Below are 25,367 nucleotides of genomic sequence, written 5' to 3' on the forward strand. Positions count from 1 at the left end.
CAGACGCAAAACCGGAAGGAGCAGTGCGGCCATTTTGGATATGGTCTCAGCATAGGAAGGACTCAACATAGGATGGACGGTGTTTTCTAAAATGTAAGCAGATAATAAATTTGTGTTTTATACATATTACTCCACTGAGTTTGCTCTTCTCTGCCCTGTGAGGAACGGGGATCCCAATGCCCATTGCTTTATGAGGAACGGGGGATTCCACTGTACACTCCCATAAGAGGAAAGCCATCTGGCATATGGGATTTGTGAAACGCCTGTGCAAGCTGAAAGAGGGTAATAGCATGTTATCCTAAACGCAGAGTGGTGGCACTTATCTGATTTTGCACACTTTTTCACTGATCACAAATTTTGTATTTGTAGCATTTCACGAATTGGAGTGATTATTTCACAAGATCACTAGTGGAGTTGTGTGGATTTCTACTTCACGTGTTGATTTTAATCTTGTTCATATTATACTTTACATCACTAGTGTTTTTTGCATGATATCACTTAATATTATAGTGTGAAAGATAATGCACTATATTTCATTTTATTTTTTTTAGGTATTTTGGATTGGAGTGAAGAATCGGATATTTTTACAGTTGGAAGATTGGAGAGTGTGGACTATTTTCTGAATTTTGGACTTTATTATGGACATTTTTGAGAATGAGGGGTAGGATTTGAGGTGAGGGGAAGGTTATAGAAAAGGTTTGATATTTGCACTTTCAAGGGTGAAAGTTTTACTTTTCTTTGGGGATTTACAAAGATTCTAATCTAAATGTTTTGATACAATGGTCAAATATCCTAAAACTGTTATCACTGCAAAAAAAACCCAAACCGTTCCCATACTCCCATATATCCGGATAGCTCCGTACTTGCAGCCATCCTAAGGAATGAATAGGTATTGTGGCACACATATGGAAGGAGCAGGGCTGTTTTAAAGAAAAGGCCTCAAAAATGTCAGGACTGCAAATTAAAAATCTAGGGAATAGTGGCAGCACATACTTATTCACGGGAAATACTTGGGGAACCTATAATATCCAAATACAAGAGACGTGTATTGTTCCTTGAATCCTGTTACGTTTTGTGTGTGTATTCCAGAACTGGGTAGCAATCCAGTGTGAAACTTTACCTCTGTGCAGGAGCTTCCTGTAATAGAGCAGCAGTGAGCAGCCTTTGTCTCCTTGTGCAGGGTGGCAGGTTATGTATCTACCCCTTCATTTACTTTTCTGCAGGCATCCTGTAGTGAGTAAGTCTGCTGGACCCCTCTCACTGTTCTACTCTCTGTACAAGCTGTGTGCAGTAAAGTGATGATGGCACTGTTACTTTTACAGGATAAAATCTGGTGCACACTGTGATGAACATGATGCCTGACCCCTGCCCTTCTGACCAACTCAGATCAGCCAATCTCACTCCACACTGTCACTTGCGTTACAATGCCACCCTCAGCTGCACCCTACACAGAGATTTTCCTGCTTGCGGAATCACAATCTAGGTGCCACCATCCTGAAAGTTACTGGGTTAGGTTAATTAGCATTAACCCTTTAAACCCCAATATGCCACTGGATCGCTTTGGGCCTATCAATCCTTCACAATGTTAGCAACTACAAATGTGAACAATAAACATCTGTAACACACACTGTCACCAGAGACAGGTATATTCAGAGGATTATTATATAAAGTAGCACTCTTCACAGGGATTCTTTAGTTTGCCTTAAAAGCCTTAGCGATGGCTTTAACACTTTTCAAAAGGGGGTTTATTAATGAAAAGGCCAAATGGTGCAATTAAGATATTTACAGAAAAGGATGTTACAGAGACATAAAGAGAACAATAACGCAACAGAGAAAGCAGAGTCTAATTGTCCAAGCAAAAACGTTGCTGTGGCTCTCTTGGGTGTTCCTTGGTTGATGTTAAAATGAGAGCCCCCTTAACAGTTTCTGTTATCCCTTTTCTGTGATATCAAAGGGGTGTGGACAGAGACCATCTGACCAATCATCAGGTTTAACCACTTCAAGTCCAGACGCTTTTACCCCCTTCCTGTCTAGGCTAGTTTTCAGCGCTGTCACACTTTGAAGGACAATTGCGCGGTCATGCAACACTGTACCCATATCAATGTTTTAGCATTTTTTTGAGACAGATAAAACTTTAATTTTGGTGGTATTTATTCTCCACTGGGATTTCTATTTTTTTTTGCTATATAAATGAAAGTCCAAAAATTAAAAAAAAAAAGTGTCTTATAAAATTTTGCAAATAATCTTTCTTCATAAATCTGGGCCAAAATGTATTCAGCTATCTTTTTAGTAAAAAAAAAATAATCCAATTTAGTTTATAACTAAAAATTATTATAATTTTTCAACTTTTGTGTTTTTATTTTTATTTTATTTTTTCATATTATGTTTTTTTAACATACTGTCGCCCTAGCAGTACAATTTCACCATAATGACACTGTACTACTTGGGGGGTGATGTTTTTTTTTTTTTTACACCCATAAAGGCTGTAAAAGCAATCATTTCTCCTTCTCTCTGGCTGCATTCTTGCAGCCATTGAGAAATACTGTGAGAGCTGTGATTGGTCACAGCTTGTCACATGGTACAAGGCTGTTGTGAAATCTTAGAATGATCACATGGTACAAGGCTATTCACAAGTAGTAAGCAATGATGTCAGAAGTGACATCTTGCTTACTACTATTCATGTGATCACTGATTGGCCAATCAGTGATCACATGATCGGGACCTCACACAGAGATCCCGTACAGCTCCCAGGGAGCGCGCACAGGCTTAAAATGCGGGCGCCATTTATGAATGGCAACTGACTCCTGCACTGCTCCCATCCAGGTGTTTATGTACATGGGCCAGACGGTAAGTGATTAACGGATAGGTGCTGGGAGGTCACCACGTGTATGACCAAGTCCCAAATACAGTTTTATATTGATGTTAATATCTTCAAACATGTGCAGGTTGTATTCTAGAAACTAGCAGATTAATATTCAGAATTATATTTCGTATCCAGGGATACCAAACACAGCATACCTTGGAGGAATTTGTTCCCAATGAGGCAGGAGAGTGCTATCTCCCCTTTCGTATGTGCTAGCATAGTCCTGTATGACCTTGATTTACTCGGTATGATATTCTCCATTCAAATATATACCTAATATTAATGTGTCCTGTTCCTGTTTGATTTTAGAAATTGTATATGGATTGCTACATTGTGGAATAGACATTTTATGGCACGCTATGCATTCCTAAAGCTTTAATGGCCTTTACAGGTCATGTGTGACAGGCTGACTGAGTTATTATGTTTTTACGATAGGGCAGAGTTTTTCATGGTTCCTGGAAACAGACATCCTGCCAAGACTAATTAGCTGTTCACAGCTAGCATCCAGGCCTGGACTCTGGCGTGTGTTCTAGTGGAGATAAGAGGCTCATTTGAAGTGTTACAAGTTACAACCACAAATTCCATAGTTTGCAGGAGGAGGGAGTAAGGTCACTGCTCATGAAAACAAAATGACCTTAACAAGATGGCTGTCGCATACACCTTCCATGTCCCTATTGCACACAATCATCACACACACACAGTGGATTTACTGTATATCCTTTGTGGCTATTGAGCAATGTATTTAAATTTAACGTTTTTGTGCCCAGAGTTCAGCTTTAACTTTTTTTTTTTTATATATTATTATTATTTTGTATGAAGTAAGAGTAAGATGTGATGTTTTAATATGATGTTTTTAATGATGTTCAATAGTCCCCTCATTTCCTGTGTCAAAGACGGTGAGTGAAAATTTCACTAATGTAAAGGTAAATCCCACCATTGATGGTGACCAGAAGCACCAGAACAGGATGTGAAAGAGAATTTTCCAAATGAGAAAACAGACAAGCTAAAAAGACTTTGCAGTGGTTTTGCTTTTTTCTCAGTCTGTCCAAAACTAGAAAAAAAAATTTGCCTGGAGTTACACTTAAAGGGCTCATTCAGACAGGCGCCGACACCTGTCTTGCCTGCAGAGCCGCTGTTTTCTGCTCTACCTCAGAGCTGTGCACAGGCAGCCTATAGAAGGGGATGCAGATGCAGCGGCTGAACAGACGTCAATGTTCCATCTTCTCCCGGTGTTTTAGATCTGGAGTCTTTGGCCTCCTTGATTGGTTGGCCGGGGATGATGTGACTCATCCAAGCACCCTCAGAAGACCAAGATTGTATACTGAGCCGGGCATGTGTGGCTTAGTGTTCAACTTGACTACTGTAACTCCCTCCTCACTGGCTTACCTCACCGCAGGCTATCCCAGCTTCAGTCTATTCTGAATTCTGCGGCCAGACTCATCCACCTTACTAACCGCTCCGTATCCGCCACCCCCCTCTGCCAATCCCTCCACTGGCTTCCGATTGCCCAACGGATAAAACTCAAAATGCTAACATTGATGTACAAAGCTGTTCATAACATTGCCCCAAACTACATCACCGACCTGATATCCATCTACCACCCAAAAATGCACTCTCCGCTCCTCACAAGACCTCCTACTCACTTGTTCCCTGGTCTCCTCCTCCCATGCCCATCTGCAGGGCTTTCCCCATCCTCTGGAACTCCCTACCCCAATCCATCAGACTGTCACCTACTCTCCTCACCTTTAGGCGCACCCTGAAAACCCACCTCTTCAGGGAAGCCTACCCCACCCTCACCTAACAGCCGATCTCCTCCACTCTTCCTACCACTCCATCCCCCAGAGCTATTTCCCGCTGTACCACTATCCCCTCCCTCCTAGATTGTAAGCTCCAAGGAGCAGGGCCCTTGAACCCCTCGTGTATTGAATTATATTGTTACTGTACTGTCTCGTGTACTGTCTCACATTATAATATACAGCTCTGAGCAAACTGTTGGTGCAAACTGTATGGCAGAAAAGACATACGGGTTGATTTACTAATACTAGAGAGTACAACATCTGGTGCAGCTGTGCATGGTAGCCAATTTGCTTCCATGATTTTTGTCAAGCTTAACTGAACAAGCTGAAGTTAGAAGCTGATTGGATACCATGCACAGCTGTTCCAGATGTTGCACTCTCCAGTATTAGTAAATCGACCCCATTGTGTTTGACATGTATGCAGGAGCTGGTGCGCAGATCTATGAATGCCCACTTTCTGTGTTTGGATGTGTGCACTCACACTCCTGTACATCAAATTATGTCATGCGGCTGTGTCCATGCAGTGTCAGAGAATTTTCTCCTCCAGAACATCATCCCAATTGCAGTCCAAACTCAACTCCACAGCTGACTGCCATGTGGTCCATATAGATATTTAGTTGGTCCCTAGGTGGTTCTACAAGGCAAGGACCAATTCAGACCTAAATGCAGCTCATATCTCATACTAGCAAGATTGGTAACTCATCTACTAATGACTAATATTTTGAATCATATGAGGAATGAAATATATTCCCTCCAACCTTTGGAAAACAATCCAGGCAGTACAGTTCCCCAGTCCTGACTAACTATTCCCTATGTCTACTCAGATGACACCACTCTGTCCATATGCCAAACCCTTTGGATTATTCTAAGGCAAGCCATACACACAGCCTCATGGACTAAATGAGAGAAATCACTTGATTTCCCCTCATCCATGCTAAACAGTGTTTGTAGTAAAAATTTCCCTTGCTGGCTTTTGTATTACCGCGGCTGGCACCTGCGGATGTCAGAATACCCAAACAGTGACTGCATCAGCTTGGCTGCAGTCTGTTCAGCTGACATTTTTACACCCAGCTCCTTCCATTTTCAAATCAAAGTCACTCACTGCTCAAAATCCAACCGATTTAGCAAGAATCAGCTGAAATTCAAGTCGTGGGGCAAGCAGTAGTGTAAAGGTAGACCAACTGGTAGAGAAATGGGATATTAACTTTCCTCTCCTGCTACCTGAGCATTCATTCTTCACTGTCTGAGGCCCCCTTCACATGGGTGGTAAAAAGTAGTGGATCAATGTTTTTACTGCTCCTGACTGCCCATTTAAAGCCTACCAGCCAGAGGGGGTGCCACATGCCTTGGCCATGATGCTTTGCAGTGAATTTATCTTGGCTTGTTGCATTTATCAGACTGCACCACCTGTCAAACACACCCATTAGGACAATAGTTTGAGCCACAACTGAGACAATTGCTTGACTCATGATTTGCAGTGCAGTATTCCATACAAAATCCTCCTTGGGATTAAAAGTGAAAAAAAACAAAACACTTTCACGAGAAGAAAATATCAGCACCTGAATGCCTGAGAGCCATTGCTCTACCGTCCTCTGAAAAATGATTGTGGGTGATTGACTGCCAGCGCAAGGTGAAAGGGACCATGGAGAGTTCGTGCTGGCTGAAAATATTTCTGTATCTGACACTTCCAGAAGTGTCAGAGATTGAGTCCACCTTTTTGTGCTGTGGTCCCACCCACAAACCCTTATGTCACTATAGGGGATGTCATCAGTAACCAGAGCACACAGTGAGGGAACAGCAGAATTTTCAGCGGCAGCATAAGACAGAGAAGATCAGGAATAGAACATGTTTTTAACCATTTTCTTTTCAGGCACAACATATTTTACAGTTTTTTTGTGGGGAGGGATTAGAGTCCCTGTCAGGTTTTTACTTTTGTCTATGCCCCTGCTTGGGAGATTCGCCTGCTTTATTTTTCCTATTTACCATTCACATTGAAAATCCCAAATTTTGGACTATCCCCAGAACAGGAAAAGAGGCTATTTATCCTGTTTACTGTTACCACCAAAAGTGAAAGTAAAAGAAGGATGGGTGCGACTTGAATGCAACTTTGATGCTACTTGAGTGCCAGAGTGTGTAAAGTAGTGTGGCCACCTCATCCTTTTAAAACTGAACACATTAATTACACAGGTTCTGAGGCTAATTTATTGCAGATAAGGCACTCAGGGAGTTTGATTACTGCCTTAACCTCCCTGATGGTATTCCCGAGTGTATCTCGGGGTAAAGTTTCAGCACCACAAGCGGTAAACCCGAGCTACACTCGGAAATATCTTGCAGTTTTGCTCCGGGATCTCTTCTCTTACTTTGTCCTGCGCTCCCGCGATGTCCCTCCTGCAGTGCCCCCTGTAATGTCCTGTAATGCCGGCATCCGTCTTCTGGGTTCCGTTCCCTGTGACATCGGGACGTCCGGGGGACGGAACTGGCGGGAAATTTAAAAATGTCAAAAAGTGACATTTACTCAATAAAGTCACATAGTAAAAATTACTGTATCAAAGCATTTCACATACATTTTGTCCCGAGTACTTTGTCCTGTGCCCTGCCTGCATTTTTACTGTTCTTTCTGCCTGGAAACTGAGAAACGTCCATGGCGTCCAAAAAGCGTCCCTTTAGGTTAAAAACGGTTTTAGATCAGCTAGAGAACAGCGATAGTAAATCAGAACCACTTGCAGAATTGAGTGATGATTTGTGGGGAAATTCGTCATCAGACACTGAAAACGATTCTGTGACTTTGCTCAGTGATGTGCGAACTTGGCACTGTATTTTATATTTCAGTGTTTTTGGTTTGATTATATTATTGAATTAAATTTATTATATTATTTTTTAAGATTATTTATTAAATTATAATTTATGATTTCGTGTTTCAAATTTTAACATACCCGGGATGTTTACTAGACTCTTGTTCGGACAGATTTCAGTTATTCCTAAAAATTACAGGTCTACAATAAAAAAAATACATATTTCCATGCAAAAAAATGTACTGCTTGAGCATAGAAATATGGACATAATCAGACCGCTAGGGCGGTTGCAGCGGAGCTCCACTCACCCTGTCAATAAAAGTCAGCAGCTACAAAAGCCACTTACCTGTCCCATGGTGTGTCCCCCACAGCTCGTTTCCCCGGCCGTCCTGGAGGCCGGCATCTTCAGTGTGGGCACCCAGCTGTGATAGCTTGCGGCTTCACAGCCGGGTACCCACTGCGCATGCACGAGTAGTGCTGCACTTCATGAATGGTCCTGTAGTCTTCTGGGACCTGTCACGTGTCCCAAAAGACTACAGGGAAGGAGGACTCCTATCGTTTCTGATTGCCCTAGGTGATCGGACCGGAAGTGGGAGCGGGTACCTGTCAAATTCGGGTACCTGCTCCCCAAAGGTGCCAATCCTTAATGGGGAGCGGGGAAGCAGTCCTTAAAGCGGAACTTCCCCTTTTGGGTGGAGCTCTGCTTTAATCAGCCACAGAACCTGTGTAATTAATGTGTTCGGGTTAAAAGGGATGAGGTGACAACCCTAGTGTAATGTCACATCAAAGTTGCACTACATAAACAGAACTGTCATAATTTCCTATTAGCGGTAAAAGTTGCACCCATCCAAGGTGACATAAAAGTCGTATCCATCAAAACTTTCCTATTGGCAAAAAAGAAAAAGAAACCCAAACAGATTACATGTGTTTGTGCTGCACATCCAGTGAAGTCCATTGTAATAAAAACGCACCAGCTTGTGTTTAAAAAAAAAACCTCCCCGACCTTTTCCAGAAAGGCAGCGGCTGAAAAACACCCCTTTGAATCTTTGCTTTCCCTTCCAAAGCAGCTGACAATACAGAGGCTTTTCCCAGCAAACAAGCTCAGGCCAGGGAATTGGTCACACAGCATTACAAACTACACATCCTGATCTCCAGGAATATCGCCAGACACTGCACATGGGTTTCCGCCTCTCACGTGACTCGCAATCACATGATTTACCTCGCTGGCTTCTCTCACTTCCAAACTGGTGCCTGCTCGGCGCTAAAATATGACGTCAGCACGGAGGGAGATCCCAAAGTAAAGATGGCGCTCGCGGAATACTGCCTCTTGTTTTGCCCTCAGTTAAGATGGTGTGTGACTTCCGGGAGGTGTTCCTGCAGTGGGCCCGTCCTATCTTCTGGATGTCATGGCGTCCTCCCTGAGCGGGATGTTCTCCGGTCAGCCGCCCGGTCCTCCTCCTCCTATGCAGCCTGGAGGCGCCTCTGGGCTCATGTCCACCCCGCCTGGGGCGAAGAACCCCGGGAACAGCACGCTGGTGGACGAGCTGGAGTCGTCGTTCGAGGTATGGTGGAGGCTGTATGTATGGGAGTTCAGTGCCTGGAGCTCTGTATCTGTGAATGGCAGATATCTAGAATAGAGAACTATAGGCACAACTTTTTAAAATGATTTTGGATAGAGTAATATGTCCCCAATGGAGAGATTTCCCTATACTTCCTGTTTCATAGCCAAGACAGGAAGTGAGAGGACATCTCTCCTAAGTGAGGGAATCCTGAGGTGTCCCCATTAGAAGATTTCCCCTCAATTCCTGTTCTGGGGACAACAATATGTTCAGGATTTCATTTACTTTCACCTTCAATAATAATGGTAGATGGAGAATCTCCCTACAGCCCCATTCACAGCTGAGTGTATTGTAACACAATGCTGAGGAAGAAAACAAAATCAATCATTCTCTATGGAGATGGTTCACATCTCCACTCGCAAGTCGCCTGAGGCCCCGTTCACATTATGGCGTTGTGAATCGCGGAGTTACCACAATTCTGCTCTAGATTTCAAACCGCTCTGCTACAATGACAAGTCACGGAACCGCGTGTTTAGGTGTTATTCATATTCATGGCACCGAATAAAAGCAGAGTAGTTCTGCCACAATTGTCATTCCATAAAATGCATCCTGTGGAGTGTCGCCCAGAAGAAGTTTTGGGTGATGCGCTTTGCACAATGCAGTTTGCTGCGATTTATTGCACCAGAACTGCGCCATGGTAAAATGAATGGCGCCTGAATACGTGGTTCTATATTTTGTCATTTTAGAGAAACGTTTCTGCCCGCGATTCAAAACGCCAGTCTGACCCCGGTTCACATATGTGCGGCACGAGAGCATTTGAATGGACGCCAGTGACACGCAGGGAAGAAGTCCCTGCACTTCTATGGAAAACGCAGCCGAGGTTCCCAGTACGGTTGTGTTTTCCAGTGTAGGCGGCGTGCCGCTAGAACTAATAGCACCCGCCCGCGGGTCCGCATTTACTTGTGCGGGTGGTGCGGCTGCACGGATTTTCGTGTGGATCCACAGCAGCACCACCCCCACAGAAGTTTTGGAGCTCCTTTTGTAGCTGGATTCGGGTAGATTGGTCTGTTTGTGAAGCCTTCTGTTTTTTTTTTTTTTTTTTTTCCTCCACAGAGATGCATTGAAACGTGCGATATGCAAGTTTTTAAGCATTTTCACGCATTTTGTCCCTCATTTGAGTGTTTTTCTGCTCAATTGGAACAATTAAAAATGAATAAATATAAAATACAGAAAAGTTATAATCATAAAATAAATATGAAAGTGTTGTTACTAAGCCCAGGACTCTGCATTCACGCTATCCAGTCCCTCACAGAACTAGGAAATATAATTATTTTAGTAAATATAAACTACTAAATACCTTTTCTCATCAGCAGTTAGAGCAGTCTTGTGACTTCTATCAGTGTTCAGCCAAGCACTAGCTAAAGCTTGCAGGAGGAGTTTCCTTTCTGCTCTAGGAGGAGACAAATCCCCTGACCTCTGTCTGGACAGTGCTGATTGGCCCTGTGCTGATCACATGCACTCTCTCAAGGGAAAAAAAAAAAACCTTTCGTAGCAATACACACTAAACTGTGCATGTGCATGCCTACAGTTCAGTCTGGAGGTAAGAGGTGGTCACTTGAAAATTGTGTCTCCTCCTGTCATCGGGGGGGGGGGGGGGGCCAGGCTCAAAGAACCTGGAAAAGCTGGCCTCCTGCCGTCATCACACAAGAAGATGGCAGCGCGGTACCTGGAGTGCTGAGATGGGGCAGCGGCTTACACTACAGGAGAGGGCAGGTGGGTATGTTTTTGGGGACAGCCCAGTTGTACAGGTAAGACAGTAGAAAAAATGTAAATGGAGGGGGAGTGAAGTTCCTGTTTAAAACAAACCACCTCTCCCCACATCCACTTTTCCAGATATGAATGCCCCCCAATGGCTCCCACTGCTGTCTCAGCCAACGAGAAGGAGTCCTGGGATAGCAGAGACTCCAGTGCACATCACTGGATCGAGAGGGAACTTAGGTTGGTATTGGGGGGCTGCTGCACAAAGAAGGTTTCTTACCTTCATGCATAGAATGAATGAAGGTAAAAAAACCTTTGGAACCACCTTAATGCAGCGTAGTTTGTCTCCATATCATGGGCCTGCACATTTTTATAGCATGGTATGAGAAACACTAAAAAATAACTTTTTTTTTTTTGCACTAATGCAGCTTCTAACGTCTAGATGCCTTTCCTAGGTTAGAATGACGTAGTCATGGGATTCCAGGAGACTTCAAGTCAACAATGTGCAAAGGAAAAGCAGATTAAAGTATAACTAAAGACCAAACCTTTTTTTTTTTGTTAGTCTTGAATACAGTGGGGAGGGATTAGAACACCTGTCAGGTTGCTGCTCTCTGTGCCCCACTAGGGAGATTCACCCTCTCTATTTGTCCTGTTTACTGTTATCATCAAAAGTGAAAGTAATTGAAAAAAAACAATTTTGGGTTGTGTCCAGAACAGGAATAGAGGGGAAATCCCCCTAGGGGACACTAGTTCTGGTGATGCCCTGGGATTCCATCACTTTGGAGGAAGTGAAGGGAATGGGACACAGATGGCAAAAAAAAAGAAAACTGACAGGGGGTATAACCCTCCCTTATATTATCCAAGATGTTTAAAATAAAGTGGGGAAAGGTTAAACCCCTGTCCAGGACTCAGCTCAGTTCACACTGGCTCCTGTTCTGAAAAGTGGATTGCTTTTTGGAGTGCGACTAAACAGCCACTGTCAGGCATTCAGGAGGTGAATCTGTCACCTCCTGGGGGCCTGTTTTTTTTTGCTAGCCCAATGTTTGGCTTGTGGTATGGCATGGCCCTATTGACTTGAATGACCGAGTTTGACAGGTGATGCTACCTGTCAGCTCAGCATGCCGGGTGCATGCACATTGTGCTAGGAGGGCATGCAGTTCCTTCCGTGCTCTGTGTCATGGCTCCCTTGCACATGTGGGAGTGATGTCATTGCTGCTCAGAAGGAAGACTGGGTGAAGTTATGAGCTCTGGCAGTGGTGACAGCACACCAATGGAGGGCTTAGTTATAAGGCAGGTTTCAATGTCTGCGATACATACTAGCACATTGTGCTATTACCTTGCAAGGGGAAAGTTTTTTTTTTTTTTTTTTTTTTTTTTTTTTTTTCTTAAAGTTCACTACTGCTTTAAATGTGCCACAGCAAATAAACAGCCTCTTTCAGCTGTATTTTAGACTTTGAGCAGGCAGCTAAGGAAGGATGAAACTGTTCATGGGCAGATTTTATTTGTGCACCCTAAGTTGTATCCATGTCATGCTGAGCCTCCATGATTGAAAGAACTGAAATCTAATGAATGAAAGGGGTGGGCCAGAGACAGCAAGACTGAGGAGAACTAGATGATGCTGGATGTCCTCCAGCCAGGAAATGTGGTGTGCTCTGTCTGACTTGCTGCAGCTTCTAATACACATTGTAAAAAAAAAAGTGATTAACTGCTTGCTGTCTTGCGGAGTTATACACACCTCCACTCCAGCAATATACTGTCGAGGAGCTCCCTGCTGGCTGCTGACATCTTCAGTTGTCTCCTGCCGGGTCCTGATCTTTTCCCATTTTAATTGGTCAGGCCAACAAAATAGAATGTGACCTTGGCCAGGTCAAGATAGCGTCACTCCTGCGCACACAGCCAAAATTGTAAACTGTAAAGTACATTCAGGCAGATAAAACTAATGCAGAAGAGACATACCAGTAGTATGTCTCTTCTGTATTCAAAAAAAAAAAAAGCCTGTCCGTTCCCAAACTTTTTGGAGGTAAAGTTTCATTTTAAAGTGTAGCTATAGGAAAAGCTTTTTTTTTCTCTCTGTTTTGGACAGAAGAGATGGATTAGAACACCTTCTTGAGGAGCAGAGATTTTCCTTCTCCCCATTTTGGCTATGGGACAGGAAGTGAAGGTAAATCTCCCCAAAGGGACGCAGATGGCAAAAAACCCCAAAAAACTGACCGGGTCTGTAGACCTCCCGTACTCCCTTGCCTATATACTTTAAAGCTGAACTTCACTCAAAAGGGGAAGTTCTGATCTTCATCCTCCTCCTTCAGGTTTGGCACTTAATTTTTTTATTTTGAGGGGGGGAGTGGGTACCTGTTTTAGACATGTACCCGCTCCCGCACTTCCTGTTACATTGTCACAGTGATCTGAGCAGAAGTTTGACCACGCTCTTCCCCACACAATCTTCTGGGACATGTCACAGAAAGCTGTGGGATCTGTGATCACAGACAGCGCCCACAGTTAGGATTCCAGCGCTGGAAACTAAGCCTGATGAACAAAACGACTGGGTGAGCGCAGTGCTGGATCCTGAGACAGGTGAGTGTCTAATTAATAAAAGTCAGCAGCTACAGTTTTTGTAGCTGCTGACCTTCAATTTTTTAATACAGGACTAAGAACCACTTTAAGCTTCAGCAGTTTGTTTTTTCCTGCATAGTTATTGTATTTCTTCTTCATCTTTCAGGCCTGCTTTGCCTCTCTTGTAAGCCAGGACTATGTCAATGGAACAGATCAGGAGGAGATTCGTACTGGTAAGAGCCACAAAGATTAGTTAACGGAAATGTATGGTCAAAGCATACACTTTCATTTTATCGCATCAGCATTGTAATAGCAATAAAAACATTGGGTATTATTGACATTACAGTGTAAGCGTACTTGAAAAATCTCCTTTTTAATGAATTCTGCCTGTCTGCTGGACAACTCTTTTCACAACTGCCTAGATAAACTGCATGATTTGCAGCTTCTCCTCTGCCATTTACCTTCAAATTCTAAGGACTACATATCCCATGGTACCTTGCTGCCTGGAAACTGTAATTCCTGTACTGACTCCACCTCCTGAAACTCCTCCTCTCAGCACCTCTGTAGTACAGAAGGCAGGCTCTGTGAAATGTGTGACATAGCAGTGCCTACTCACAGGGGAGAGTGAATGAGAGTTACAGAATCCAAGGATGTAAATGTGTAGGATCTTCACAAAATAAGTTTATAAACTTCAAGATTATTCAGAGTAATAGGAATAGGCTAGAAATAATTGACATACAATGTGGAAATTGTTATATAATTTTACTTTTTGACCATAGATGCTTTAAAAATATGTGCATTTTTTTTGTATACCTATGCCCACATTTTTTGCTGTTGGCCCCTTTATAAAGCTGTTGAGCAGTGACTACATAGCTGTCTGAGTTGAGAAAAATGAAGTCTGTCAAGTTCAATCTTATGTTCTTTATTATAAATTGGAATGGAAACCATTTTGTGTTGGGAGTAATGTTAAAATTTTCGGTGCACATGTTTAAAAAAAAAAAAAAAAAATATATATATATATTTTTTTTTTTTTTTGTGTGTGTGTTTATTTTGACTGGAAAATTCCCCAGGTGGGAGGGCTTCCGAATCAAATATGGTTGAGGCAGGGATAGTTTGTGTAGGACTTTAGGTGATTCTAAATGCAAAAAAAAACAAAACCACAAACATGGCATACTTACCTGCTCTGTGCAGTGGTCTTGCTCAGAAAAGCCCCAATATCCCTCTTCTGGGGTCCCCTGCTGGCGCTCCTGCCTTCGTTTCCTCGATGAGTGACCCCATAGGAAGAAGTGAGGTCATGCAGCTCGCTCCAGGCTCCACTGTCTGCATCCATAGAAAGGCTTGACCCCGTTCCTTTTCTCCCTCATCAAAGGATTTGATTTTTGAAATTTTGGTGTATCATTGAAATATTGGAGCTGCCAGTGCTGGCATTCTGATCCTGGCGTTATTACCTAGTAAGGTCCTGACCGGGAATGAGCATACTAGTCAAGAGTTCAGGATCTCCAGACTTCCCTGGCTACATGCTTTTGCTAGATCAATGACTTACTGACACCAGGATCAGGATGACAGCCTTGGAGCTCTGCTTAGAGGTTAATTTTCGATTTACTGGAACACAGACTTGCTTCCTTCAGTGAATTTAAAGCATAATTTTTTTTTTTTTTTTAATTAGTCTTAGATAAAGTGGAGATGGATTAGAACACCTGTAACTTTTTATTGCTGTCTGTGCCATTGTTAGGGAGATTTTCCCTCTCTATTTGTCCTGTTTACTGTTGCCACCAAAAGTGAAAGTAAAAGAAGGTCCCAAATTTTGGGTTGCCATGAGAACAATAATAAAAGGGAAATATTCCAATGAGGAAACTAGTTCTGGTGACAAACTGGGATCCACTCACTATGAAGGGATTTTCTCTCACTTCTTGTTTTGGCTCTGGGACAGGAAGTCTCCCCAATGGGAAGTTATGGTTAAAAAATAACCTGACGGGTTATAACCCTCTATTACTGAATCCAGGATGAAAACAAAATCCTTTAGTTACACTTTAATACAATTAGATGTGTTGCTGAGGAAATGCAGATGTATTACATTGAAAGTGAGAGGAAGGAATGCAAGAACTAATCTTCGGCTTTTGTAATACTTGGTTTGCTAACTGAAATTGTATGTGAATGTAAAGTTGTCGGTGGCGCTTATTAAAATGTGCTGCTGTTTCTTCCTCCAGGTGTTGAACAATGCATTCAAAAGTTCCTGGATGTTGCCAGGCAAACAGAATGTTTTTTCTTGCAGAAAAGATTGCAACTTTCTGTACAAAAACAAGAGCAAGTCATTAAAGAGGTAACTATTTCTTTGTGGGGGATGGAAGTTTAAGAATTCCTGGTTGTTATATTTAAATGAAACCACCAAAAATAAATTTTGACTTTAAAGGATAAGTTCACCTTTCTCAGCATGTTACACCCATATTTAGGGTGTAACATGTTGAGCATCTACCTCCTCGCAACCCAATCTGCCCCTCCCTGTGACAGCGGACTAGGGATCATCTCCCAGCACTTGCTGTCATAATTTGAGAACTGCCCATATGGCAGCATCATTCATTCTGTGAAAGAATGCCTACAAGTACTATCAGCTGTTGTGGCTGACAGCTTGTAGTTCTCAATGAACTGCGAAGGCACTGGTGAGCATTCTCATAGTCCACTGAGCTTCCTGGACTTCAGTAACTGCCTGCCTGTATGGGAGATATGGGCTGACAGTGTGTTGACAGTTTGCAAGAGCCTGACATTGCACCCGCGCAAAGCCTTACAGGCACTCCAAAAAATATATTATAAATGCACTTTTTTTTTGTAAACTGCAAAAAAGTGATTTTCTTTATTTAAAGGTGAAGTTCTCTTTTAAAGCCCTATTCCTGGATAAATCATTATTTTCTTTTGGCAGGATGTGACAGAACTGAGAAGTGAGCTACAGAGAAAGGAAGCACTCATTCAGAAGCACCTAACTAAGCTCCGCACCTGGCAGCAGGTTCTGGAAGACATTAATGGTAGCCAAAAGAAGACAACTGAGATGACACAAGGGCCACTTGCTTACCTGGAGCAAGCGTCAGCCAATATCCCTGCTCCTATGAAGCAGACTTGACTCCCGTGTACTCCTTTATACACAAGGTGTTCGTTAAGGACTAGAATTTTTTTTTTTTCTACTGTGTATCATAAACTTAAGTATGTTGTTTTTCATAAGAAATAAAAACCTAAAATGTTTTTATGCAGCTTGATCAAAGACTTATGTCCCAAAACTGATGCAATTCCTATTCTATTGTGCCCCGAGGTCATTGATACCAGGATGCCCAGGTTTAGCTGTACTGTATGCAGCCCAAACATTTGCTTGTAAAAGGGAGTCTGGCTGTTATGCAACTGAATGTTAAAGTAAATTAAACTTCTAACCAGATGGCATTTGGTTTCCTAACGCCTCTCAGTGCTGATCTCCTGCAGTCACTTCTGGTCTATATGCATGCCTTCCAGAAGTCATTCCTCAGGACAAACTTCCTACTTGTTCCAACAATGAATCACACCTGTACACTGCTGCTTATAGTATCAGCCAGATGCAGGCTCTACGGGATGACAAAACGTGACACCAGGACAAAGAGCCTTCCCCACACAACAGAAGTGTGAGATTGGATGTACATTTACTTTAGTCCTCTCACTGCCAGACACTTTTTTTTTTTACAAATGTAAAACAAACCAAAAAAAAAAAAATTTTTAGGTTTCAATATTAACTCAAACCCCCCAAAAGGTATATACAAATATGAAAGCAGAGACCCTGGAGATGAAAAAGGTAGTAGATTCAAATTTTATGTAAAACATTTTAGCCATTTGCGGACCGCTTGCTACAGTTTTTTTTTCAATATATAATCCTCTAATAACCTATTTGTCCTTCCCATATGTAAACGTTTTTAGATTATGTTGTATGTTTACCTGGAAATTGTAGGCGTGATAAAATTGTGCTAACAGTAGGAGGTGCTTAAAACGTATTTATTTATTTCAGGTACTTGAGCTTACAATCCTCGTATCCTGTTTATGAATGGCAACCCGCTCCTGCACGGCTCCCGTCCAGCCGCTTATGTACAAGGGCTGGACGGGAAGTGGTTAAAGTACCTTTTAGACAAATTTTAATTATGTGCAATTTAAATTGTTTCTTGACGGAACATTCTATCCATATTACTAAGTAGTAGTTAGTAATTCATTAAAGTTAGTACAACCTTACTTAAATATTTGTAACTGCGAGGCAACAAAATGAAATAGAACACAAATTTAACCTGAGTTAGTGTCTTAATCAACATATAGGGGTTTCTTTTTTAAAATTGGAGCATGCAAAATCAGGCTCACTTCTGCATAGAAAGCAGGTTCTAGGTTTTATTCACAAAGCTTAATTGAACAAGCTGAGGTTAGAAGCGGATTGGTTTCTATGCAGAAGAAAGTCTAATTTTGCATTCTCCAGCTTTAGTAAATAAACCCCATAGTGTGTTACAAATTGTCACCAGCAAAAGGTTGATGACTGCAGATTTCAGGATCGTCTACTATCACCTCCTAGCAGGGAAGGTTTTGCAAAGGCGACGCAAGCAAATGAGAGTCATTGCAGCAAAAAAGAATGAAAGTGGTAGTAAACTTTTTTTTTTTTAAATTCTTTTATCTGTAGGTAAGCTTATAATAAAGCTTAATATAATCAAACAGGAAACCAAAGAGAATTAATAGTTTGTTTTGAAAGTGAATAGGCTATTTTAAAGCAACTACTGAATGAACCATAAGATGGATGACCTATTCAGTGAAGGTAGGAAATCAGCAACAGAGTTCTGCTTTACATTGTAAGGTGGGGCCTCCATTGATCAGACTTGTTTTTCCAGCACATTTTACAGATGCTTGATAGATTGAGATCTAGAGAATTTGGAGGCCGAGTCTACACCTCTAACTCGTGTTTTTCAAACCATTTTTGCTGTGTGGCAGAGCGATAGACAGTCAGGTCCATAAATATTGGGACATCGACACAATTCTGACATTTTTGGCTTTATACACCACCACAATGGATTTGAAATTAAACGAACAAGATGTGCTTTAACTGCAGACTGTCAGCTTTAATTTGAGGGTATTTACAAATCAGGTGAACGGTGTAGGAATTACAACAGTTTGCATATGTGCCTCCCACTTGTTAAGGGACCAAAAGTAATGGGACAGAATAATCATAAATCAAACTTTCACTTTTTAATACTTGGGTGCAAATCCTTTGCAGTCAATTACAGCCTGAAGTCTGGAACACATAGACATCACCAGACGCTGGGTTTCATCCCTGGTGATGCTCTGCCAGGCCTCTACTGCAACTGCCTTCAGTTCCTGCTTGTTCTTGGGGCATTTTACCTTCAGTTTTGTCTTCAGCAAGTGAAATGCATGCTCAATCGGATTCAGGTCAGGTGATTGACTTGGCCATTGCATAACATTCCACTTTCCCTTAAAAAACTCTTTTGGTTGCTTTTGCAGTATGCTTTGGGTCATTGTCCATCTGCACTGTGAAGCGGCTTCCAATGAGTTCTGAAGCATTTGGCTGAATATGAGCAGATAATATTGCCCGAAACACTTCAGAATTCATCCTGCTGCTTTTGTCAGCAGTCACATCAATAAATACAAGAGAACCAGTTCCATTGGCAGCCATACATGCCCACGCCATGACACTACCACCACCATGCTTCACTGAGCAGGTGGTATGCTTAGGATCATGAGCAGTTCCTTTCCTTCTCCATACTCTTCTCTTCCCATCACTCTGGTACAAGTTGATCTTGGTCTCATCTGTCCATAGGATGTTGTTCCAGAACTGTGAAGGCTTTTTTAGATGTCGTTTGGCAACCTCTAATCTGGCCTTCCTGTTTTTGAGGCTCACCAATGGTTTACATCTTGTGGTAAACCCTCTGTATTCACTCTGGTGAAGTCTTCTCTTGATTGTTGACTTTGACACACATACACCTACCTCCTGGAGAGTGTTCTTGATCTGGCCAACTGTTGTGAAGGGCGTTTTCTTCACCAGGGAAAGAATTCTTCAGTCATCCACCACAGTTGTTTTCTGTGGTCTTCCGGGTCTTTTGGTGTTGCTGAGGTCACCGGTGCGTTCCTTCTTTTTAAGAATGTTCCAAACAGTTGTTTTGGCCACGCCTAATGTTTTTGCTATCTCTCTGATGGGTTTGTTTTGTTTTTTCAGCCTAATGATGGCTTGCGTCACTGATAGTGACAGCTCTTTGGATCTCATCTTGAGAGTTGACAGCAACAGATTCCAAATGCAAATCGCACACTTGAAATTAACTCTGGACCTTTTATCTGCTCATTGTAATTGGGATAATGAGGGAATAACACACACCTGGCCATGGAACAGCTGAGAAGCCAATTGTCCCATTACTTTTGGTCCCTTAACAAGTGGGAGGCACATATGCAAACTGTTGTAATTCCTACACCGTTCACCTGATTTGGATGTAAATACCCTCACATTAAAGCTGACAGTCTGCAATTAAAGCACATCTTGTTTGTTTCATTTCAAATCCATTGTGGTGGTGTATAGAGCCAAAAATGTTAGCATTGTGTCGATGTCCCAATATTTATGGACCTGACTTTATCCTGTTGAAAGAGGTCACTGCCATCAGGGAATACCATTTCCATGAAGGGGGTATACTTGGTAAGTAACAATGTTTAGGTAGGTGGTTCATGTCAAAATAACATTCACATGAATGGCAGGATCCAAGGTTTGCCAGCAGAAGATTGTCCAAAGCATCACCCTGCCTCTGCCATCTTACCTTCTTCTCATACTACATCCTGGTGCTGCCTCTTACCCAGGTAAACAAAACACAAACACCCGACCATCTACATGATGCAAAAGAAAACATTACTCATCAGGCCAGGCCACCTTCTTCCAATGCTCCGTGGTCCAGCTCTGATGCTCATATGACCATTGTAGGCACTTTTGGCTGTCGAAACGAGAGAGCATGGCCACCCTGACTGGTCTGCGGCTATGCAGCTCCATACACAACAAACGGTGTTGCCCATTTTTCTGCTGTCAACACATCAACTTCAAGAATAACATGTTCACTTGCTGCCTAATAGATACCTTCTACTTCCAGATGCCTTTGTAACAAGATCAATGAAATTCGCTTTACGTGTCAGTGATCTTAATGTTATGGCTGATTGATGTATATTTAGAACAGCAACCATACCAGAAACACAAAATAAAACAAATGAAAAAAAAAAACCCAAAACAATCTGACAGGTGATCCTTTCTTGCTTTTTTATTACCAAGAAGCAATTTGGTACCATGAAAAAGCTCACATCATTATTTTATTAACAAAATTAAAATTTACAGCAGAACACATATGACAGTGAAATGTGTGCATTGTAGTAATGCAGCTCATTCATCGGCTCAGTGGTGACTTCAGCTTTGTACTCTTCTCAGAATGAAAAATACTTTGTAAACCATTCAGGACGTTTGGACTCCTGTTCCTTTGCTTCTGTTTTTATTGGTACATTGGCAGGGTTCCGCCTTGGATCAAACAAAATAAAGATTGTCAATAAAAAGACAAGTCCACTTAGAATTTCAGGCTCTAATCACACACACACATGGTGGATCATGCTTTATTGTGTGATGCATTAGAGCAGCCCATTTATAATGACTTGCTTAAAATTGCATTTATTTTTTTTTTTAACTCATTGCACAACACACTACCATGTATTGTGTGCTACGCCATGTGCGCTACCTTACTGTGTTGATGAATGGTACTGCAATGCGTGTTTTGTGCCGTGACAGGCCAGCACCTGGTTACAAGGTAAAATGGCATTGGGTGTGCAGTTTAGCATGGGGGCAACAATTATAATATGGGAGGAATTGTGAACTAGGTGTGAGAGGCTTGAGAAGTCCTCAGGGCCACTGTTAGAAATCATGGGGCCCCGTACAGCTTACCTTACTGGTCCTCCTGCAACACACATTTCTGTCATTCATTATGGGGTCATTACTGACCCCCAACTGCTCCCCCGTATGCTGCAAAGACAGTGCAGGGGGACAACAGATGCTACGGTTATGAAGCTTTTTGCGCAGCAAAAATTATTCCCACTGTCACATTCGTGCACAGCGTAGTAGCACAAATACCTCCCCCCACTTAAAAATAATTATCTTCTCCCTCCCCCTCCTATTACAAATACTCTCATCCCCAGCACAAATCTTTATTACTCTACACCCCACCCCCCCCTCCACATTGTTTCCCAAGTGTCCCCAGTGCAGCCTCCCCTCCCTCAAACACACAGACCTCAGATACAGCGCAGCAAATGGCACTGTCATGTCCTCCTTCCTAGGCTCCTCCTCATCTTGACACATCAGAGCTGAGGAGGAGCCTAGGGGAAGCCGATTTCTAACCCTTTCTACAAGAAGCTGGCGAGAGAGATGGGATTGTGGCTTGGCAGATCAGCACTTTACAGAGTTTGCTTACCCCTCCCCTATCCACATTCTTTGCTAGGAGGAGATGGGGGCGGATAAACAAACTGTAAAGTTCCGATGGGACAGTCCTGATGCAAGAGCGCTGCAGTGACAGCATGAAGCTGGAGAGGGGAGAGAGTACATCCTGCACCTCCTCTCGGCTCTCTTCTGATTTAGCTTCTCTAGTCCAGTGCTAAGCTAACTGGAGTAGTGATGCTGCTGTCACTGTTCCTGTCAGCCTTGTAGTTACAGAAACGCTCCTCCCAGCTCCCCCCCCCACCACCACCACCAGCACATCACATGTTACTATCGCCCTTTTGCTTCCCCCTTGTCCCGGCCCTGCTCTGTGCCCCTGCCACCACCGCTGCTGCCAGAATTACGATCCCTGCACAGTGTTTTTTGTAGTATAAAATAATTCTCCTAATTTACTTTTGGTGGGCTTGTGGCTCTCGGTCTTCCGGGACAGCAGCACTGCCAAGATGTTGGGCAGGACTCCTCCCTGGGCGATGGTGATGCTGCCCTGCAGCTTGTTGAGCTCCTCATCATTGCGGACAGCCAGCTGGAGGGGTGATCCCTGCATTGAGTGTACCCACCCCATGCACCTTGCTGATGGATGGCTTCAGTTCATCACAGTCCTGCCCTCTGCCGTCAACACTTACTGAGGAAGCAAGGCAGACAGGCATCTCTTCCATATCACTCCACCAGGGAAGGACAGGCTGGGGGTGGAACTTTAAACTTATTGTCAGCAAATGCGGTGCTGTCCGCCTCCGCACCGACATAAAAACAAAGAGTTCGTGCTCTGCTGCTGTCTCCTGGGCCCCAGTGATAAAAGGATGAGGTCCCAGGAAATGTTATTTATCTATAGGCCAATCTAGGAGCTGCTCTCGAGCTTTGAACACTACCTGCACGTTACAATGTAACACAAAGCTGCCCTGGCCCCACACGTTTCCTGGGCCCTGTACAGAAGGATTGGTGGTACCCCCTTGTCAGCAGCCCCGTGAGTCCTAGTCTGGGTTCTGCAGCCCAGAAATGTTGAGTTTTGGGTGGGATGAAGTCTCCAACCCTCGGTTCACATTTTGGTGGTAACCAGCACCTACTGATTGTGCAGGTGTACACAAAGGTTTTATTATGGGAGCTGACTGTAGCCCAGGGCTCCTTGTGGGGATAGTGAGGTCTCCTCCGAGGAGTCAGAGTGTGAGTCAATACAGCTGGTAGCCTCTAGAGTCAGTGCATGTGTGCACAAAAGTGAGTGCTGTCTGGAGGATCAGAAAAATCCCTGAGGTATAAGGCCAGAGCAGTTGATTGTACAATGTTTTTCTTACTTCTTGTAACTAGAGGTGAGCCTGGCTGGCCTCCGAACTCATCTCTAACCTGAATGCTTGCTTTTTTGCACTCCAATGAGTTGCGAGCCAGGTCATTCCCTGCCCCAAAGCTCTACTTTAACACCAATGTTGTACTTGCTTTGGTGACACTGTACTCAACTGATCTCCAAATCCATCCTTTGTCTGCATTACTCTACTTTTTTAAACATAATACAAAGTTCTAAAATAAAAAAAAAAGTTAAAAAAGGTAGCTAACTTCATAAGCCTGCAGTCCACACCTCATCTCCTGCAGAATGTGGCAATACCCTTTAAATTAGGGTTTCTCTAGTAAGCATAGCCATGACCATGTTTACTGGCTCTGTCCCACCTGCACAAAAAGCTAACAACTGGCCTGGACTGTTATAGGTAACCACACTAACCAATTAACCGGACTGAAATTTTTGTTCTAGCTACATGTTTCCTTTAAAATGTATATCCACTTTTGCAGTCAAATTTGAGAAATCTCCACTATTTGTTTGTGTTTAACCACCTCCCACCTGGCCTATTATATTAATATAGCTGGGCAGGAGGTCCAGTATCCTGGGAGGATGTCCGCAAGACACAGTGGAAGACAGATCGTTGTACCAGGCCAGCCCTGGTACCATATAACTGCTATCACCAATCACACCAATCACGTTAGATTGGTCACAGTGAGCACATGGTACAGGGACAATCACAGTGGATCCTGATCAACTCCCCAGAGCAGTACAGTGTCAATATGGTGATACTGTACAGCTCTGGTCACAGTATTGACCATAAAAAAAAGTAAACAAAAGGAGTATAAACAAAATTGTAAAAGAAAAAAAAAAGTTTGAAAATCATTAAACATTTTTTTCATACTGTCACCAGACAGTTTCCCTGATCACCTGCACACCAGCCATATGATGACGATGTACTGCTCTAGTAATAATATGTGAAACAAAAATTGTGAAAAAAATAAAATTTATTTAAAGTCTTCATTTTCCACAAAATTTGTGACAAAAAATATAATAAAATAAAAAAACTCACCATGCCTCTTACTAAATACCTTGGACTGTTTACTTTCCAAAAGGGTCATTTGGGGGGTATTTGTCCTGGCATTCAAGGGCCTCAAGAAATTATCAATTTCCATAGTTTGTAGACTCTATGACTTTCACCCAGAGTAAATAATATACACTGATTTGGGTTAATTTTACCAAAGAAATGTAGCAGACATTTGGCCTAAATTTATGAAGAAATATAATTTATTTGTCAAATTTTATAACAGAAACTAGGAAAAATGTGGTGTTTTTTCCAACATTTTTGGTATTTTTTCATTAATATAGCAAAATACTAAAAACCCCGGTGTAACTAAATACCACCAAAGGAAAGCTCTATCTGTCTCTATCTGACAGCGGTGAAATCTGAAAATTGGCCTGGGCAGGAAGGGGATGAAAGTGTCTGATACTGAAGTGGTTAAATTCACACTGCTTACCTATAAATACTTTTAAAAATACTTTCTAACTTTTCTAGTTGTGTCCTTGGAGCAGGTTTATACATAGGACTCTATTTGCAATTAGGGGACAGACTGAGGGACTTTTTTCAAGTGCATTAACTGTATCACCCAAGCCTTAAGATCTTTGACCCTTTGATAGGACAAACAGTGTGCACATCAAGTTTACATACCAAGGGATAATGAGATCTGTCAGCACAGTCCAGACAGGGTTAATTATGGTAAGCATCAACTCCCAGCTCCCTATTTGACATTTGCACAAGTAGCATGTAATAGCAATCAATTAAGGGTGAACATGGGTTTGCTCTGGAAGCTGTCAATCTCGCCTACTGCTACCTAATCAACTGTAGCCAAGGCATTCCGCACCCTGTAGCTGCATGTACACTAAGGGGCAGGGATGCTTGTGACTTCATATAGCCATGTAATTATATTAGAACAATGATATCACGAGCATCCCCTTCCCTTTGTGTACATGCAGCTGTAGGGCGTAGAATGCTCTGGACACAGTTGATTGGGTAGGCAGGAGTGACAGCTTCCTTCCAGGTTCAGTCGGAACCCAAGATCAGACCAAAGCTGTGCTCATCCCTACAATCAATTTCACATGATAGAACAATGATCCATTCATCTGTGACTGCTATAAGATCCTGCTACAGAGCAAGCCATTTGTTCCATTTATTTAGGGATTGTTTGCTTCTGATAGAGATTTATCACTAGTGATTTAAGAGCAGGATTGAGCTACTAAAAATCCACTGG

At 42.6% G+C, this 25,367-nt stretch overlaps 2 protein-coding genes across 2 annotated transcripts in view; one reads left to right on the plus strand and one right to left on the minus strand.

Annotated features, from left to right (window-relative positions):
- The first annotated feature begins 8,817 nt into the window (after nt 1-8,817).
- MED28 (mediator complex subunit 28) lies at nt 8,818-16,549 on the plus strand. The gene is made up of 4 exons (XM_089677455.1): nt 8,818-9,013; nt 13,485-13,551; nt 15,526-15,638; nt 16,233-16,549. The coding sequence occupies exons 1-4, from the start codon at nt 8,858-8,860 to the stop codon at nt 16,428-16,430; spliced, it is 534 nt and encodes a 177-aa protein (XP_089533581.1). The 5' UTR covers nt 8,818-8,857; the 3' UTR covers nt 16,431-16,549.
- Nucleotides 16,550-20,579: 4,030 nt separating this feature from the next.
- The window catches only part of FAM184B (family with sequence similarity 184 member B), a 163,706-nt gene continuing 158,918 nt past the window's right edge, over nt 20,580-25,367 (minus strand). The window contains exon 14 of the mRNA XM_089677462.1: nt 20,580-20,855. Coding sequence (XP_089533588.1) covers nt 20,765-20,855 — 91 coding nt within the window. The 3' untranslated portion in view covers nt 20,580-20,764. The remainder of the gene's footprint in view (nt 20,856-25,367) is intronic.

Source organism: Staurois parvus, unplaced genomic scaffold (genome assembly GCF_062004578.1).
Source record: "Staurois parvus isolate SC_StPar_1 unplaced genomic scaffold, SC_StPar_1.0 ptg000186l, whole genome shotgun sequence".
Classification (NCBI taxonomy): domain Eukaryota; kingdom Metazoa; phylum Chordata; class Amphibia; order Anura; family Ranidae; genus Staurois; species Staurois parvus.

Bases quoted from the DNA above. Each gene is read 5' to 3' on its own strand.
- MED28 (XM_089677455.1), top strand. From the start codon at position 8,858: ATGGCGTCCTCCCTGAGCGGGATGTTCTCCGGTCAGCCGCCCGGTCCT. The intron at 9,014-13,484 runs GTATGGTGGAGG...TTCATCTTTCAG, and splicing joins AGCTGGAGTCGTCGTTCGAG to GCCTGCTTTGCCTCTCTTGT. The intron at 13,552-15,525 runs GTAAGAGCCACA...TTCTTCCTCCAG, and splicing joins TCAGGAGGAGATTCGTACTG to GTGTTGAACAATGCATTCAA.